The sequence below is a fragment of the Delphinapterus leucas genome, chromosome 20 (genome assembly GCF_059928025.1).
Source record: "Delphinapterus leucas isolate spDelLeu-1000000601 "Yukka" chromosome 20, BTC_Dleu_Yukka2, whole genome shotgun sequence".
Lineage (NCBI taxonomy): Eukaryota > Metazoa > Chordata > Mammalia > Artiodactyla > Monodontidae > Delphinapterus > Delphinapterus leucas.
The window spans coordinates 43,257,484-43,276,341 of NC_143148.1; the positions used below are offsets into that span (position 1 = coordinate 43,257,484).

Below are 18,858 nucleotides of genomic sequence, written 5' to 3' on the forward strand. Positions count from 1 at the left end.
TTGCAGATGTGAACCAAACTTGAAAGGAGGGAGAAGAGAAGAGAAAAATCTGTTGCTTCCCTTTCATACCCTTGTGAGAAATCAGAATGGATATTGCACACAGGAGAACCAGGATAAACAATTCAGGTTGTTAATAAGAATTCTCTCCAAAGTGGAGGATAAGAAAACTGTAACACTTCCACCTTGTTACCTGGGTGGACTTCCCCATCAGTAAGGTAGGACCCTTTCTGACCTGGCACGAGCTGGATTTGGAAATACCTGGCACAGTGTTTTGCATCTGTGGTGAACGCTAGATTCTCTGGTCCTCACTGTAGTAGCTATCCAAAGCTCAGCCCTTGTCCCTACTGCTGTAGTCAGGGGAGAACCTTTGTAACCTGCTGGTTGCTTAGGATTCCATGTTTTGAATAGTTTCATTTTAGCACAGGATCCATTGTTCAACTCATATCATGTAGCATGTTAAAGCTTTGTTTCTAGTGCATGTATCTTTTATATAATTTTAAAATTTATTCACTCAAAAAATATTTATTGCCTACTTGTTATATGCCAGATTCTGAGCTAAGGTGCTGGGAATAGAGCAGTGGACAAATAGACATGGTCCCTACCCTCATGAAACTCCAAGCCAGTGAGGGAGTCAGACATTAAATAACTATTTCAAAAAATATACTTAGAATTGAATGAAGTACCTCAAACGAGAAGTGGAGGGTACCAAGAGAACATAACATCTAACCTAGGCTGGGAAGGTTTCCACTGAGGACACACATATAAGTCTAAGCTAAGACTTGTTGCATAGGAGTTTGGGAGTGTGTACAGTGCAGATGGAGGAAACTCTCCCAGTTAAAGAAACATCACGTACAAGGGCTGGGAAGCAGGAAAGAGCTTGGTATACTTAAGAAACTGATAGAAGGCCTGAGTAGCTGAGTTTAGAGACCAGGGGTCAGAATAAGGTGGAAAGGTAGGCACATATGTGTGTGTGACATACCACATTAGGTTAGAAGACCACAAGAAAGCAGAATAGGTTTAGTGCAAGTATTATGAAATCTGATCTGAAGTCAAACTGGACATAACTCTTAGCAATGAGTAGGGAAACCCTCAGGGAATGGATTTTTGAGTTTGAGGATTAAACTCTGATACTGATGCTTGGTATATTAGAATTTGACTCTCTCTAGGCTGTCCTTAAGAAGAAAAGAAATTTTATTGGGGCCTGTTGTTAATGTGAAACCCATTTCTTGGTAGATTTACTTAGCACTCCTAATTTTATATTTCCCATGTAGTTTGAAAAAAACATGGTTGGTTCAGTTGCTAGAGTCATATTATAGTCCTGCTGTTTAGAACTGTCAAGGAGAAGTTCCCCAATGGAATAGTTTTTCTTAAGTTATACTGTTATTGGATTTAGTTGAACTGATTGGTTTGTGTTTTTCTGGTAGAATAGTGATTTGAATAGTCTTTATTTCCATAGTTGAGAGTGTGCTTTTTTTTTTGCTTTTCTTTTTTCTTATTTAAAAAATAGAAATATTTTTAAAATAAGAAATAGAAATAGAAATTCAAACCATATCCCAAATGGAAAATAGAACACAGAAATCTCCATTTCCTATTTGAGAAGCCCATTGTTTGGGGGCTGGCTATGTAAATTAGTCATATTCTAACAGAGACTCACCAGACTGATGCAAATGTACATCCTTTACCTGTCCCTGCCCTTCCATGAGCCATCCTGACTCACTGATTATATCTTGATTCCTCTGACTTTGCACTTAAAGTGAACATAAACACGTCACTCCTATACTTTTGCCCTAGACCTATTAATTTTTTTTCCATTTGATTCAAGGATTTATAAGTGGCTTCTATAGTAATGCTAGGTCTTCTGTCTTTGTATTAAAAAAAAAGTCACAGTTCTGAATTATGTTTTCAGATGATCATTGGCTAGGTTGTTGCTTCAGAGTCTAGAAGATTACATTGTGTTCAATACCTATCCCTGATTAGGATTCATTGTTTTAACTAATGAAACAGGATCTAACAGAATTGGAACGCTTCTTTCTTTCCTTTCTAATTTATGTAATTAAGATGATTATTAGAATATAGTGTCTAGAAAGAGGAGTTGATTTGGAGAAAGTATAGGCTTAAGACTGCTAACTAGACAACCATATTTCCAAACTTATTTTTTTCTAAATGTCAGGATTGGTCACCAGTAAAAGTATGTTGGTAACTTGCCTGTCCCCTCAGGAAGCAGTTTCTGCATGATGTCCCAGGGCCCATAGTGTCCTCTGAAGCACTGTTGCGTGGAACAGACCTGATCTTGGTGGGGCTGGGACTTTGAACACAAATCTTGAGATCTCATGCCACTTTTTCTGAGAGTGTCATAGAATGAACTCATTCAAGAACTATTTATCAAGTGTCTCTTTTCCCTCATGGAGTTTACCTTCTAGTGGTTGTGATTAATCTGATGAATTCTTTTTTTTTTTTTTTTTTTTTGCGGTACGCGGGCCTCTCACTGTTGTGGCCTCTCCCGTTGCGGAGCACAGGCTCCAGACGCGCAGGCTCAGTGGCCATGGCTCACGGGCCTAGCTGCTCCACAGCATGTGGGATCTTCCCGGACCGGGGCACGAACCTGTGTCCCCTGCATCGGCAGGCGGACTCTCAACCACTGCGCCACCAGGGAAGCCCTGATGAATTCTTAATTTTAAAAAAAGATTTATATTTCTATATCTTGTATCTTTACGTATGGCTCATTATAAAACAGAGCATGCTATGTGCTGACTTCAAACAAAAGTAAAAGTACCACTTGGAAAATAAATTCAGTGACATTGTATCTAAGGACCCAGACATACAAGCTGCTCAACTAAATATCTGAAGAAACATAGATGATATACAGAAATGAGAACACAAAATAAATGTAAATGTTTTTCAGAATTAGGAATTTTTAGGTTAGCATTTTATTGCTGGAAGAGACTCTTGGATTCTTCCAAAATAGTGATTCTCACTGCAGTAGGGTAAGGCAGAATGAGGGTGTGTATGCCCCCGCAGGGAAGCTTCGTAAAGCCTCATGTGGGCTTTTTCAGTGTACACATGCCCTCCTCTGGCTGTCACCCGAGTTCTCCTCTGCTTCCCTGCGAAGACACACTCTCTCCCACCACCCAGCTGGTCCAACACCCAGTTTTTTTAATTTTTGTTTTTGATTTTTAAAATTTATTTATTTTTGGCTGCATTGGGTCTTTGTTGCTGTGCACAGGCTTTCTCTAGTTGTGGCGAGGGTGGGCTACTCTTTGTTGCAGTGCGCGGCCTTCTTATTGTGGTGGCTCCTCTTGTCGCGGAGCATGGGCTCTAGGTGCTCGGGCTTCAGTAGCTGTGGCACGTGGGCTCAACAGTTGTGGCTCGCGGGCTTAGTTGCTCCACAGCATGTGAGATCTTCCCAGACCAGGGCTCAAACCCATGTCCCCTGCATCAGCAGGCGGATTCTCAACCACTGCACCACCAGGGAAGCCCCAACTCCCAGTTTTTTAATTTGAGAACTTGCAGAAGTTTATAACAACTCACCATCTAACTGTTCCACTCCTGACACCCTGAAAGAAATCACAGATGTGAGCTGACATAACACTGCTCATTCTGTTCCTGAAGCATTCCAGAAACTCTGGGAGCGAGGCAGCCAGATAAAGGAATCTGTCACTCACTTGTGGGTTGCTCCTTCAGGCCTCGGGGCTTTTACACAGAATTCTGAGGTCTGGATGTGAGATCTTTGCTGAGAAGCAGTGACAGGAGGAGCATTGAGGGCTTTATGGTCACTTTTCAATTTTGATAGTGGTCCTTGGTGACCCTTGAAAAATAATTAATACTTAGTGCTTCAGTTTTGTCATCTACCAATTAAGTGAATATTACTTTATACCTCAGAAATTTTTTTTGAACATTTATAAACAAATAGTTGACACCTGTAGTCTTAGATTTCCCTGATTATTCTTACAGTGGGAAATCTGTAGGCTTATGAAGCTGAAGGAATACGTAACTTTCACTGCCTTAGAAACTATTAGATTCAGAATCCACCTACCTGCCCATGGTGATTAGAGAAGTTACCTAGTTGAATAAGGTGAATCCCACAATGACTAAGAAGTTTGAAAACAGGGAGAAAAGGTGGTTGGGTTTTTTAAAAATAGACTTTATATTTTAGAGCAGTTTTAGGTGCACCGCAAAATGGAGCAAGAGGTACAGAGATTTCTTATACGCCCTCTGCCCCCACACATGCACAGCCTCTCCCACTGTCAACATCCATACCCAGAGTGGTACATTTGTAGAATCAATGAACCTACATGGACACATCATCATCACCCACAGTCTGTGGTTTACATTAGGGTTCACTCTTAGTACTGTGCACTATGGGTTTTGACAAATGTATAATGACAGGTATCCCCCATTATAGTGCTGTACCTAATAGTTGCACTAACCCCAAAATCTGCTGCCTATTCATCCCTCCCTCCCCCTAACCTCTGGCAACCACTGATCTTTTCTAGTTGTGGAGAGCAGGGGCTACTCTTCGTTGCAGTGTGTGGGCTTCTTATTGCAGGGGCTTCTCTTGTTGCAGAGCATGGGCTCCAGGCGTGCAGGCTTCAGTAGTTGTGGCACGTGGGCTCAATAGTTGTGGCTCGCGGGCTCTAGAGCGCAGGCTCAGTAGTTGTGGCACACGGGGTCAGTTGCTCTGTGGCTTGTGGGATCTTCCCAGACCAGGGATCGAACCCATGTCCCTAGCATTGGCAGGTGGATTCTTAACCGCTGTGCCACCAGGGAAGTCCCAAGAATTCTTTGTATATTTTAGATAATTGTCCATAATCAAAATGTGTCTTTTGCAGATACTTTCTCCTAGTCTGTGCCTTGTCATCTCTTTCTCTTGACATTGTCTTTTGCGGAGCAGAAGTTTTTAATTTTAATGAAGTCCAGCTTATCAATTATTTCTTTCATGGATTTTTTTGGTATTTCACCTAAAAAAGCCATCACCATACCTGAGGTCATCTAAATTTTCTGTCTTATGTTATCTTGCAGGAATTTTATAGTCTTGCATTTTACATTTAGGTCTATGATCCATTTTGAGTCAATTTTTGTGATAGTGTAAGGTCTGTGTCTAGATTCATTTTTTTTGCATGTGAATGTCCAGTTGTTCCAGCACCATTTGCTGAAAAGTTGGTCTTTTCTCCATTGTATTGCCTTTGCTCCTTTGTCAAAGATCAGTTGACTATATGAGTTAGGAGTGACATCTGAATTAAGAAAATAAATCTGGGTGCAACTTCCTATTCTTGTCAGGTGGGCATTCCAGAATCCCAGTTCATGTCACAGACCCGAAATTGGGAAGGAGTTCAGCCTTATTTTGCAGATTTGAAAACTGAGGTTCAGAGGATGGAAATACCCTGTCAAGGTGCCACAGGGAGTTAGTGGAAGGATCAGGGAGTTGGAATCCAGGTCCCCTGGGGACCAGTCCAAAGCATCCTTCTTTGCAGTTTTAGGCATTGCGTCTCATTGTTGCAAAGTTCTGCACAGTGCTCGGCATCTACCCAGGCACTCAGTGCATCAAAAGGCAATTTATAAGGAATTAATTTATAAGGCAATTATTAGAAGGCAAGGGGGTGCCAAGGACCATCAACTTGAAAGCACTCATTTGGGCATAATATTTACTGAGAGGAGAATAAAGCCTGCTATAAAGAATATTTCCTTGGATAATTAACTTTGTCCACCGGTTGCTCTAACAACCATCAACAGAAATGTCATCCTTGTCTGGGCTGGGATCAGGAAAATTAGCTATGTCGGAGAAAGAGCAGTGGAAAGAAAGTCAGGAGGTCATGCCCAGTTCTGCCATTTCTCAGTTTCTGGAGCTAAACAATTTCCCTTTCTGGGTTGCCTGTAAACGGTGATGTCAGACTAAATAACCTTTTTTTTTTTTTTTTTTTTTTTTAAGGTTTTATTTATTTGGTTGCACCAGGTCTTAGTTGCGGCAGGCAGGCTCCTTAGTTACAGGAGGTGGGGACCTTAGTTGTGGCTCACAGGCTGCTTAGTTGTGGCAGGTGGGCTCCTTAGTTGTGGCATGCAAACTCTTAGTTGCAGCATGCATGTGGGATCTAGTTCCCGGACCAGGGATGGAACCTGGGCCCCATGCATTGGGAGCACAGAGTCTTAACCACTGTGCCACGAGGAAAGTCCTGAGGTCAGACTAAATAATCTTTGAGATCCTTCAAAGAAAAAAATTAGTTGACTATATTTGTGTAGGTCTATCTCTGGGCTCTCTATTCTGTGCCATTGGTCTATTTGTATCTTTTTAAGAAGAAATTGTTGTAACAGAAATGAAAAAGAAGGGGTGGCGGGAGGAGAGGTAGCGGCCAGGCAGCCCAGCTTCGCGAAGGCTCTCAGGCGCGCCGCGGCCCACAGGCACCTGGCATGTACTCGGCACGCGCCCGCATCGCCGTCACGATGCCCAAGAGGAAGGTCAGCTCTGCCGAGGGCGCGGCAAAGGAGGAGCCCAAGAGGAGATTGGCGAGGTTGTCAGGTAAACTGACTCCTGCAAAAGTGGAAATGAAGCCAAAAAAGGCGGCAGGAAAGGATAAATCTTCAGACAAAAAAGTGGAAACAAAAGGGAAAAGGGGAGCAAAGGGAAAACAGGCTGAAGTGGCTAACCAAGAGACTAAAGAAGACTTACCTGCAGAAAATGAAGAAACTAAAAACAAGGAGAGCCCAGCTTCTGATGAAGCAGGAGAGAAAGAAGCCGTCTGATTAATATCAGACACCTGGTCCTGTCAGTGGTCCCTGTCTCCCTTCTTGTACAATCCAGAGGAATATTTTTATCAACTATTTTGTAAACGCAAGTTTTTTAGTAACTCTAGAAACATTTATAAAAAGGAGGGAATCCCACCTCATCCCATTTTTTAAGTGTAAATGCTTTTCTTTAAGAGGTGAAATTGTTTGCTGGTTGTTTATTTTTTGGTACAACCAGAAAATAGTGGGATATTGAATATGGGAGGCTTTGATTGTCTTGGGTGTCAGCTTAACATTCCACAGATGGAGGGTAGCTTTTCTATCCTATAATACAAAGCATACTAAATGGCAGTTTGGAGTCAGTTGTGCATTTAATGTCTTAAACACTTTAAATTACTTCTCTTCCCATGTTGTTTTTGGTAGAATTGTTTCCTAAAGCAAACCATTCACCCCTCGATCTTGGCTTTCCTAGGCAGAATTTTGTGTACTCTGTAACATCTTTGGTCGTGGTAGTCCAGTTCTTCTAGTAACTGTTAATGTGCTGTGAATGATTGACAATTTGAGTATGTAGTGTATATGATATTAAATTGTGAATTAGTGGAACTTATGATGTAACAGCGTATCAATATTTGAAGATATTGGTACTTAATATTCTGTGAAGGAAAATTTGCCTCCAAATTTTAAGCTGGAAAGTCACTGGAATAACTGTTCAGAAAAGAATCACAACTACATAATTGTTTAGATTTTTGGTACGTATGTTGAGAACTGTGTACAAATTGAAATGTCTGTGTACTGATCCTCAAAACAACCAATAAAATCTCAATCATGAAAGAAAAAAAAGGAAATGAAGGCTTCCATGTTGGCGCAGTGGTTAAGAATCCGCCTGCCAATGCAGGGGACACGGGTTCAGGCCCTGGTCCGGGAAGATCCCACATGCCGCGGAGCAACTAAGCTCATGTGCCACAACTACTTAGCCTGAACTCTAGAGCCCATGAGCCACAACTACTGAGCCCACGCACCGCAACTACTGAAGCCCACGCGCCTAAAGCCCGTGCTCTGCAACAAGAGAAGCCACCGCAATGAGAAGCCCGCGCATAGCAACGAAGAGCAGCCCCTGCTCGCTGCAACTAGAGAAAGCCCGCGGGCAGCAACAAAGACCCAACGCAGCCATAAATAAATAAATAAATCTATAAAAAAAAAAGAAAATCAAAAAGAAGATACTTTTATACATACACTTTTATATACATATGTACATAAAAATGTACATATTTTTTACATACACTATAGATATAAGTAGATATTCCCATTTCAGATGCTTAAAGAAAAAACAAAGGTCCATGATACTACAGAGGCATTGAACGAAGTCTAGCATAATGATAACACTTGCATAATTATTCTAAAATGTGTTTTCCAGTTCCACATAGATTCTTGATAAAATTGACCCTTTTCTTAGGTGACATATTTTTATGGTGAAATTCTACAGGTACAAACCTGACATATACCTCAAGTTTTCATTTCCTTGGGAGGAAAGTGATAGAGAAAATGAACAGTAACAATCCTGTGGAAGTATAACATGAGAATATCATATAGGTCCTGTGAAAACAGTTGGTCAATTGATTGGTTGGTTGGATAATGAAGTGCATGAATGAGTAAGTAATAAATAGCCTGCCTTGTTCTAAAAAGGATTTAAGACATGCAAGGTTTTCAAATGATCTAAGCTTCATGAAGCTTCATATGACAGTTTTTCCAGTATTCTCAAACAGAAAAGGATCACCACTGATTCTTGTTTCTTCACTGACCTCTCTTGCACCTTTCCTAGTAAGGCATGATTAGAACAAAGCTTCTGGAGAGAATAAGATCTTATGTAGTTTCACTCCCATTTTCTAGGAGAAATTCCCTTCTGTCAGTTATCATCCCAGTCCTTTCCAGACCTATGATGCCCTTGTATGCTAACCAGCCACTTTATAAGAAGAGCTTTATTCATTCAAGTGAGACTGTTTAAGGTTTAGTTAAGAGTGTGGACTCTAGAGCCAGACTTGTTTGCTTTTTTTTTTTTGGCTGCACCATGCGGCTTGCAAGATCTTAGTTCCCCGGGCAGGGAGTGAAAGTTCAGAGTCCTATGGACTGCCAGGGAATTCCCAAATATATATATATTTATGCTTTTTAAATTTATTTTTTTATTTTTTGGCTGTACTGTGTTGCATGTGGATCTTTGTTCCTGGACCAGGGATTGAATGCATCCCCCCCTGCAGGAGCCAGACTTGTTGGGTTCACATCTTACCATCTTCTAGTTGTGTGACCTTAGACATGTTACCTAACTGTTCTATGCCTCAGTTTCTCCCGTTTACCCATCTCTTTCTCTCTCTCTCCTGCGTTGGGTCTTTGTTGCTGCGTGCGGGCTTTCTCTAGTTGCAGAGAGCAGGGTCTACTCTTTGTTGCAGTGCACGGTCTTCTCATGGAAGTAGCTTCTCTTGTTGCAGAGCACGGGCTCTAGGCACGTGGGTTTCAGTAGTTGTGGCGTGTGGGCTCAGCACTTGTGGCTCGTGGGCTCTAGAGCGCAGGCTCAGTAGTTGTGGAGCATGGGCTTAGTTGCTCCACGGCATGTGGGATCTTCCTGGACCAGGAATCGAACCCATGTCCCCTGCATTGGCAGGCAGACTCTTAACCACTGCGCCACCATGGAAGTCCCTCCCCCCATTTAAAATATAAATAATAATAGTAACTAGATCATAGGGCCATGAATATGTATGTGTATATTTTGTTTATTGTATTTATTTTCAAAACATACACATAGCACTTACTGTGTATCAGGCACTAAGTACTTTGCTAATATGAACTCATCTTTTTATGGCAAAAGGGACATGAAATTAAAAAATACAGTAATACAATAAAAATCAAAATATAAAAGAATTTCACCATACGACTGGTTAATGCAAATTAAAATAATAAGCAGCCATGTTTTGCCCATCAGATTGTAAAAATTAAGACTAATTATATGCGGGGGAGTGGGGAGGGAAAAAAAGAGTAATAATTTGCATTACTGATATATGTTTTTTAACTTAGAAAAGTACCTGCACAGTATTCAATAAATGTTAGCTGTAATTATTCGACCATAGTATGAGAGTACCAGACTCAGGCTACATGCTGATTGCACCAGGAACAAGGTTTCATTCCTACCCCTTTTTCTCAGGATCTGTTGCCTTGTGCTGAGGTCATATTAACATCCGCTATGTTAATTTGGATTTGGCATTTTTCATTTCATTTTATAGTTGAAGTCGAGTGAATTTGCCATTCTGAAGCAATTGCTGCCTCTGTTGGAGAAGGTCTCCAACACATACCCTGACCCTGTCATCCAAGAACTCGCCGTTGATCTCCGCATCACCATCTCTACCCACGGAGCCTTTTCCACTGAGGCTGTCAGTGTGGCTGCCCAGAGTACCCTGAACAAAAAGGATCCAGGAGGGAAAAGGGAAGAGCAGCAACAAACCAGTCATGAAAGATACAGCAATGTGTCTTATCACCACCTTGAACAACAGCGAAGCCATTGCACATCCAACCAAACAAGCCTGACACCTAATGCTCCACTCATTCCTCAGGAAGTCCGTGAGCCCAGCATCACTACAAACCAGAAATCAGGAAGCATAACCATAGAACAGCTCCAGGAGGCTCTTTTATCAGCTTATGATCCTCAAATTCCAACACGGGCTGCTGCCCTGAGAACTCTTTCTCGCTGGATAGAACAGAGAGAACCAAAAGCCCTTGAGATGCAGGAGAAGCTTCTCAAGGTGAGTAGAACACCACACACACGCATATGCACACACACACACACACACACACACACACACAGTGAGACCACTTTCCAGGAGCCTTGACTTGTATCAAGCACTGTCCTAGGCCACCCTTGGGGAAATTGTAATTGTTCTATGGAGGCAAGACTCAGACACAGGAAAGACTTAGATACACATGAGACTCAATTGAACACGAGCAGAGTGTCAGAACTTTTACAGGCAAGAAACCCTGTGGACAGTCAGGAGAAGGAGAGAGTTGAAAATCTGGAGGAAGTAGATCTTGACATGGCTTCACAAACTAGTAACATTTGAGCCAAAGAAAGAAGACCCTGAGCAAATTCTCGGAGCAAATTCCTTTTCTGATAGATAAGGCCACTTTCAACACTGTGACCAGCCAAGATAAGCCACCTGTTTTTTCTGGGCCCCTTTCAGAGGGGCTTTGGACAGAACTGGGTCCCCTCCCCACTTTCCCTCCATCACAGTGAAAAGGCTGTTCTTTATATCGTGGATTTATATGGGAGACTGTATATGCTTAGTTGGGGATCTTTTCCCTTTTGTGGAAATTGTCCTGACTTCAGTATGGGTTAGAGATTAAGAGCCAAGGGTCTAGAGACGACTGATCAAATCGCAGATCATTTTCTTGGACAAAGTCACTTAAACTTTCTGAGCCTCAATTTTTACATCTGTAAAGTGAGGATAATTGTAACTGGACGCACTTTATGTTGAAAGATTTAAAATAAAATAATTTGGGAATTCCCTGGCATCCAATGGTTAGGACTTGGCGCTTTCACTGCCGGGGCCCCAGGTTCAGTCTCTGATCAGGGAACTAAGATCCCGCAAGCCGCACTGCACAGCCTACACAAATAAATACGTAAATAAAATAATCCATGTAAAGCATGAATTATAGTGGCAAGCACATAATGAGCACCCAATAAAGGTTTAGTAGTATCATTATTATATTATTACTATTATTTTTTCCATATACTCTAGCCATTAGACTAAGAATTATAATTCTGATTGAAAACATTTATTTTTAGTCACTAAAGTTTTAGAACCAGTAGTGTAATGATAACTTCTGTTTATTGAGCCAGGCCCTATGCCTTTCAGACATTATCTCTAACCCTGGCAACGACCAAAATATTAACATTATCCTCATTTTATAGATGAGAAAACTGAGGCACAGAAATGTGCCAAGGATTTGCTGTCATTGAAATGTTGCTGAAAACCTCAAATTATATATCTCCTTTGAGTAATCATTAAAAATATGCCTTCACACACCTATTTAGATGGTTAATGCTATGAACATCTTTGGAGTTTTCTTTCGCTAACTTAACTTTCATCTGCTATATATAATTGGTCATCAAGTCCTGTCAATTCTTTTTTCAAGAAGTCTTTCAAATCTATCTGTTCCACTTCATTCCCATGGCTACTACCCTGGATTAAGCTTCTCTTACGCCATACATGATTTCCACCCCTTCCAACCTGGCCATCTTCCCAACTTAACTAATCTTGAGCTCTCCCTAACATGCCACAGATGTGGAGACCAGCAGTATCAAGTTGATATCAAGAATTGCTGTTCCTGTAAAGGACACATCACTATATATGGAAAGACACCCCCCCTCTTCTAGATACCAAGCAGGAAGGACATGGGCATATGGCCACTGTCTTCCTCTGGCCCTTCTGTTAGGGCCTAAGCCTAACATGTCAACTGTCATATCTTCTAGATAAGCAGTACCCACTGCGGTTGACGTGCCCTGGTGGGTTCCTAAATTATGAGATGTGTTGAGAGTAATTTGTTACTGATGTCAGTTGAAGTGCTGAAATTTGCAAAAGATATTTAAAAATAGAACAGATTCAAGGTTATCCCAATAATATCTCTGTCTTGCACTTGCATTTCCATACACTTTCTGAGTGCAAGAGAAAAGGATCAAATTATAGCAGGTGTGCCATTAATTGGACATAACCCCGAACCTGGCCTCTGTGTGTCAGGGCCTGTAATCTGTCAGGTCATATCTAAGTATGGGCTATCTACAGTGGGCTATAGTGGAAAAAATATTGAGGATTGTTCTTCCAGATTTTGGCTTCCATGCCTATTCTTGGTGTATACTCAACAACTTCAAGAAGTTCTCCCCTATAATCGCTACCCTCTTTTAGCTATTATAACAATGGGACTTCAAACGTATATACTGTTTTCCCCACAAGATTCTGAAGTCAGACCGATATCTCGCTACAACAAAGAGGAAGAAAAGCATTTTTTTTTTTTTTGAGGCTGCTCTAAGGGTCTCTTAAATCTTGCTTGCTGTTTGTGAATCATATCCCTACTGTGTTCTGTGGTTACAGATATTCTTGGAGAACTTGGAGCATGAAGACACCTTTATATATCTGTCTGCCATTCAGGGTAAGTTAGTCCTGGTTAAAGGACTTTGAGTTTGTGGACCAAAGATTATATCATGTATGTTTGCACAAAATCTCTAAATTCCTAGAGCCACAGACTGTTGGACATTTTGTCCCTCTTCCTGTCTCCTAGCTAGGACTTGATTTCAGTCATGATAATAATATTCCTGGAGAGTTCCTAAAAGGGTCCTAGAGAGTTTCAGTATCTCATAATGATAAGGAAGCCTTTATTTATGCTTACTTATCATTCTATAGATTAAATCCCATTTCCTCTAATTCAAGGAGGTAAAGAATGGCTCACACATGAGCTCTCATTATGTTGGCCTTTTAGGAACCTGACTACTGTCACTGTGCACTTTTGTCCTGTCTTTGTATTTATTTATTTATTTTTGGCTGTGTTGGGTCTTCATTGCTGCGCATGGGCCCTCTCTAGTTGAAGTGAGCAGGGGCCACCCTTCATTGCAGTTCACGGGCCTCTCATTGTGGTAGCCTCTCCCGTTGGGAGCACGGGCTCTAGGCGTGAGGGCTCAGTAGTTGTGGCACACGGGCCCAGCTGCTCCGTGACATGTGGGATCTTCCCAGACCAGGGCTTGAACCCGTGTCCCCTGCATTGGCAGGCGGACTCCTAACCACTGTGCCACCAGGGAAGCCCTGCTCTGTCTTTAAGCTAAAAGAATCTCAGGATATATAATATTTCATCATCAAAACATTTTTTTGCAATAATTTTATTTCTCTTTTGTGATTCTTTGTTGTTCTCATCTCCATTAATTTGTGGATTTCAAATCTAGAGAGAGGCCTCATGAAAAGGGGTAAGAAGCAGACACGGTGAGAAGGCAGAATTAGCTCACAGTTTCTCTTGGCTCCATCAGTGTGGTATAGTCCTCAGGGGCTGGGGGCTGGAGATGGATCACCAGGATGCACCACCCTTTCCCCTGCTTCTCAGCTGTATGAACTTTGGCAAATTACTTAATCCCTCTGGGCTTCAATTTCTTACCTGTAAAAAGGGAGCTAAATAGGAATGTAAAATGGTACAGCTGCTTTAGAAAACAATCTGGCAGTTCCTTGAAAAGATAAATGTAGAGTTGTCACTTGACCCAGCAATTCTAAGTATTCACCCATGAGAAATGAAAACATATGTCCACACAAAAACGTGTACATGAATGTTCATAATAGCCAAAAGGTGGAAACAATCCAAATGTCCACCATTTGATGAATGGATAGACAAAATGTGGTATATATTTACAATGGAATATTATTCAGCCAAAAATAATAATGAAGTACTGAGACATGTTACAGCATGGATTAACCTTGAAAACATTATAGGTGAAAGAAGCCAGTCACAAAAAACCACATATTGTATGGTTCCTTTATATGAAATGTCCAGAATAGGTAAATTTATGGAGACAGAAAGTAGATTAGCAGTTGTCTAGGGCTAGGGAGAAAGGGGAAAGGTTTGGGAGGTGATAGCTAAAGGGTACAGGGTTTCCTTGTGGGGTGATGAAAACATTCTAAAATTGATTGTGGTGATGTTTGTACAGCTCTGTTAGTATGCTAGGAACTACTGAATTGTATATTTTAAATTGGTGAATTTTATGGTATGTGAATTGTATCTCAATAAAGCTATCACCAAAAAAATAATAAAATAAAATTTAATGAGGATAAGCTGGGACAAAGTGAGAGAGTGGCATTGACATATATACACTACCAAATGTAAAACAGATAGCTGGTGGGAAGCTGCTGCATAGCATAGGGAGATCAGCTCGGTGCTTTGTGACCACCTAGAAGGGTGGGATAGGGTGGGTGGGAAGGAGACACAAGAGGGAGGGGATATGGGGATATATGTATATGTATGGCTGATTCACTTTGTTATAAAGCAGAAACTAACACAACAATGTAAAGTAATTATACTCCAATAAAGATGTTTAAAAAAAATTTAATGAGGAGGAGAGGGATAAAACTGTCAGAGATTAAGGAGATTAAATATAATATGATAGATAGGATCCTGGAACAGAAAAAGGACACTAGAGAAAAACTAAGAGAATCTGAGTAAATTATTGACTTTAGTTGATAATGAAATGTCAGTATTAGTTCATTAATTGTGATAATGTACTATGCTAATGTAAAACTTAATAATAGGGGCAGCTGGGTATGCAGTATATGGGAACCCTCTGTGTATCTTCTCAGTAAATCCATAAATCTAAAACTATTCTATCATTAAAAGTTTATAAAGGGGGCTAACATTAAATGAGTTAATATCTTGAAAGTGCTTAGTGCATATTAAACGTTCGATATGTTAGCTCTTACGATTTTAATGTTATCATCATCATATCACTACTATTCCTGTTGTTAGATTGCTAGGTAATAATGTGGTGATATGTGTAACTTCTCAGAGCTAAAGCTTGAGTAGGTCGATTCTGTCTGGTAGTTCCTGCTACATGATAGATTACTGCAGCACCCAGTATTATTTATTTATTATCATGTATTATCACTCATTTATTATCATTCAAGAATCTGTAGACAAATGGGGTTCAGCTGACCTGGGCTGGGCTGGGCAGCCCTGCCACTCCCTGCAGGTCGGTGGGCTGCAGTAGCTCTGCTACAGCTGTTCCAGATGATCCCGGGTCCAGGGCCTCCCAGGGCGCATTTGTGTGGTGATGGCAGAAGTGTATGAGAGCAAGAATAAACTCGAGAGGCCTCTTCGGGGCTAAGCTTGGAACTGACAACCTATCGCTTCTGCCTCATTCTGATGGCTAAAGCAAGTCATGTGGCCCAACCCAAAAGTCAAGGGATGGAGAAATATACTCTGTCCCTTTAGTGGGACAAACTGCCAAGTCACGGAGCAAAAGACATGGATGCAGGGAGGGGTGGAGAATTGAAGCCAGTAATGCAGTCCTTCAGGCAAGGTTCTCTGTGAGCACAAAGGCACGTGCAGCTCCTTACTGGCTACTTATTTCTTGGTGTAGTTTGGGTATCCTCTATGCAGACCTGGAAGTTGAAACTTAAGAGAGAGTTCAGAGGGGAAAGTGTACAGCAATGAAGGCCTGAGCCTTGGAATTCATTCTTTACTCAACAAACATTTATTGTGCACCTACTATATAGTACAAAACACTTTCACAATGAGTTTCATGACTTAGTTAAAAAACAAGAAGACATTCTTCAAAAGAGACAAAATAGGGCTTCCCTGCTGGCGCAGTGGTTGAGAGTCCGCCTGCCGATGCAGGGAACATGGGTTCGTGCCCCGGTCCGGGAAGATCCCACATGCCGCTGAGCGGCTGGGCCCGTGAGGCCATGGCCACTGAGCCTGCGTGTCCAGAGCCCGTGCTCCGCAACGGGAGAGGCCACAACAGTGAGAGGCCCGGGTACTGTGCAAAAAAAAAAAAAAATGGAGACAAAATAACCAGTCACAAAGATAAAAGAACAGCTAGGCAGAGCAGAAGAGTGGAGCATGTTGAGAGAGAAAGTAATTACAGGCAGCTGAGAGGACGCAGAGACCAAGAACTGAGATAAGCCTGAGGGCTTGATGGGACTCAGGAAGCCACATGACAATGAATGGCACTTATGGAAATCAAATACATCAATGAGGCAAGAACCTAAAATGCTGATAATTAATAAGTCAGAAAACAAATCCTGTACTTTTTCCAGGAAACTGTAATACTGTCAAGGAGACGTTTCTCACTGATTTTTTTTTGCACAAGATTTTCAGGAAGCAGTGGTGTGTCATTCTCATACAGCAACAGTGCTGTTTGGAATAAGCCTCTTAGCTGGTTAACCCACTGAGCTCATTAGCCTATAGGGTCTGCTATAAAAATCACAGCTGTTGGTTTTGTGTTTGTTTTTACTACTTTTAATTGGTGTGCTAATCAGTTAGTAGCTAATTTAGGGATGAAGGCCGTGGGAGGTAGAGGTCTAATTTCTGTTCTCTGGGCCCCATGGCACACAAATTTGAATTAATTGATGTTTTTGGTGTTTGTAACATGCACTTAAAGGCCAAGGCCTTAGGTGAATTTCCCATTAAGAAAGGAAAGAGCTGAATTTTCCCACCTGCATTGCCAATTTCATTTGCCCAGGCCTAAAACTCCAGAGCCAAGCCATTCTAGATGCCCAGTCAGACAAGACCAGCCCATGTGTAAATGTCCTGTAGTACAAGGGGGCTTGGCTGTGGTTTGAGTGGCATTAGTTTTGGGGAGTATGAGTAAGTGTGTGTATAAAGTCTTACTCTTCTAGGCTGACTGAATGTTTCCATGTAAAAGTTACAAGGTATCCTTTGCTTGCTTTATTTGTTATTTTGGATCTCTTTTGTAATTTCTCACCAACTTTGTTTGCAGTCAAGGCACAGAGCAGAGGGGAATTAAATAAGCTCATTCATTCAACAGATATTTATTGATGCCTGATACAGGAATGTCTGATGTACATATTATCTGTACATCACAACAATCTGAGAACTAAATTCCCTATGAGTTAAAATTTAATTTTATGAAATACTGCATCTCTTTTTAGTCCTACTGAGAAAGTGATGGTTGACTTAGTTCTCATAGCAGCTGCTCCCAGACACTCAAGGCAGCTTCTTCGGGCAGGGAATTTTATACAAGTTGCTGAGTTCCAGTTACAATCCAGAGTTTATAAATAGAACAGTTAATCTTAGACTGTGTCCTTTAAGTGTCTCTCCTTTTTAGACTTCTTATGTACTCTTTTTCTCATTGTTTTATCATCATCATCATTATATAAGTTAATACATTCTTATTGTTTTAAAAACATTTAAATGGCAAGAAAGTGTATAAGATAAAAAGTGGCAGTCTTTCTCTTCTCCAAAATAGGACTTAAAATATGTCCTTAAGAGTCCCATAATGGGGACTTCCCTGATGGCGCAGTGGTTAGGAATCCACCTGCCAGTGCAGGGGACACGGGTTTGAGCCCTGGTCCGGGAAGATCCCATATGCTGTGGAGCAGCTAAGCCCGTGCGCCACAACTGCTGAGCCTGCTTTCTAGAGCCCACGAGCCACAACTACTGAGCTTGTGTGCCACAACTACTGAGCCTGTGTGTCACAACTACTGAACCCGCATGCCACAACTACTGAAGCCCCCGCGCTCTAGAGCCCATGCTCCACAACAAGAGAAGCAACCACAATGAGAAACCCGCGCACCACAATGAAGAGTAGCCCCTGCTCAACTCAACTAGAGAAAGCCCATGTGCAGCAACGAAGACCCAACTCAGCCAAAAATAAATAAATAAATTAATTAATTAAAAAAAAAAAGTCTCATATGACTTGAGGATATGGGGAGGGGGAAGGGTAAGCTGTGACAAAGTGAGAGAGTGGCATGGACATATATACACTACCAAACGTAAAAATACATAGCTAGTGGGAAGCAGCCGCATAGCACAGGGAGATCAGCTCGGTGCTTTGTGACCACCTAGAGGGGTGGGATAGGGAGGGTGGGAGGGAGGGAGACGCAAGAGAGAAGAGATATGGGAACATATGTATATGTAAAACTGATTCATTTTGTTATAAAGCAGAAGAAACTAACACACCATTGTAAAGCAATTATACTCCAATAAAGATGTTAAAAAAAAAAGAGTCCCATAATGTATATTTGATGTTTGGGGCATTTTCCACATTTCAGTCTTAAAATAGATGTTCAGTAATGAATGTGATAAATACATGATCTTCAAATAAGATATTATAGCTAAGTTATTTATCTTAGTGTGCATCTGCTTGTGTGTCCTCGCAGTCACTTTTAATTATTTAAAGAACATTTTGAAAGCAACACCAGTGATAGATGCATTTCAGGGATCCAAGTGATCCCCATCGGTGTCAAAAGAATCTTTGGACGAAACTACTAGGCTCGTGGAAAAAAGGAAAGAAACCCTAGGCTCTGAGCCAAGCATGGGAGGGAAAAGTATGCTAGTGTGTGTAGTGAAGAGAATCTAGACATCTTGACATGCTTGAACAAATTGCACTAA

The 18,858-nt window shown here is 41.3% G+C and overlaps 1 protein-coding gene and 1 pseudogene across 8 annotated transcripts in view; both read left to right on the top strand.

Moving 5' to 3' along the window:
- TANGO6 (transport and golgi organization 6 homolog) overlaps window positions 1–18,858 on the top strand; it is a 181,899-nt gene that overhangs the window by 65,030 nt on the left and 98,011 nt on the right. For 6 of the 8 annotated variants that reach the window (XR_016390871.1, XR_016390872.1, XR_016390873.1 and 3 more), the window contains 2 exons: window positions 9,987–10,502; window positions 12,846–12,903. Coding sequence is in view for 4 of the 8 variants with exons in the window: in XM_022583341.2 (XP_022439049.2) it covers window positions 9,987–10,502; window positions 12,846–12,903 (574 nt within the window). In the remaining 4 variants the exon portion in view is untranslated. The remainder of the gene's footprint in view (window positions 1–9,986; window positions 10,503–12,845; window positions 12,904–18,858) is intronic. The other 2 variants (XR_016390874.1, XM_089902386.1) reach the window with 1 other exon arrangement.
- On the top strand, window positions 2–9,978 carry LOC149744689 (non-histone chromosomal protein HMG-14 pseudogene; annotated as a pseudogene).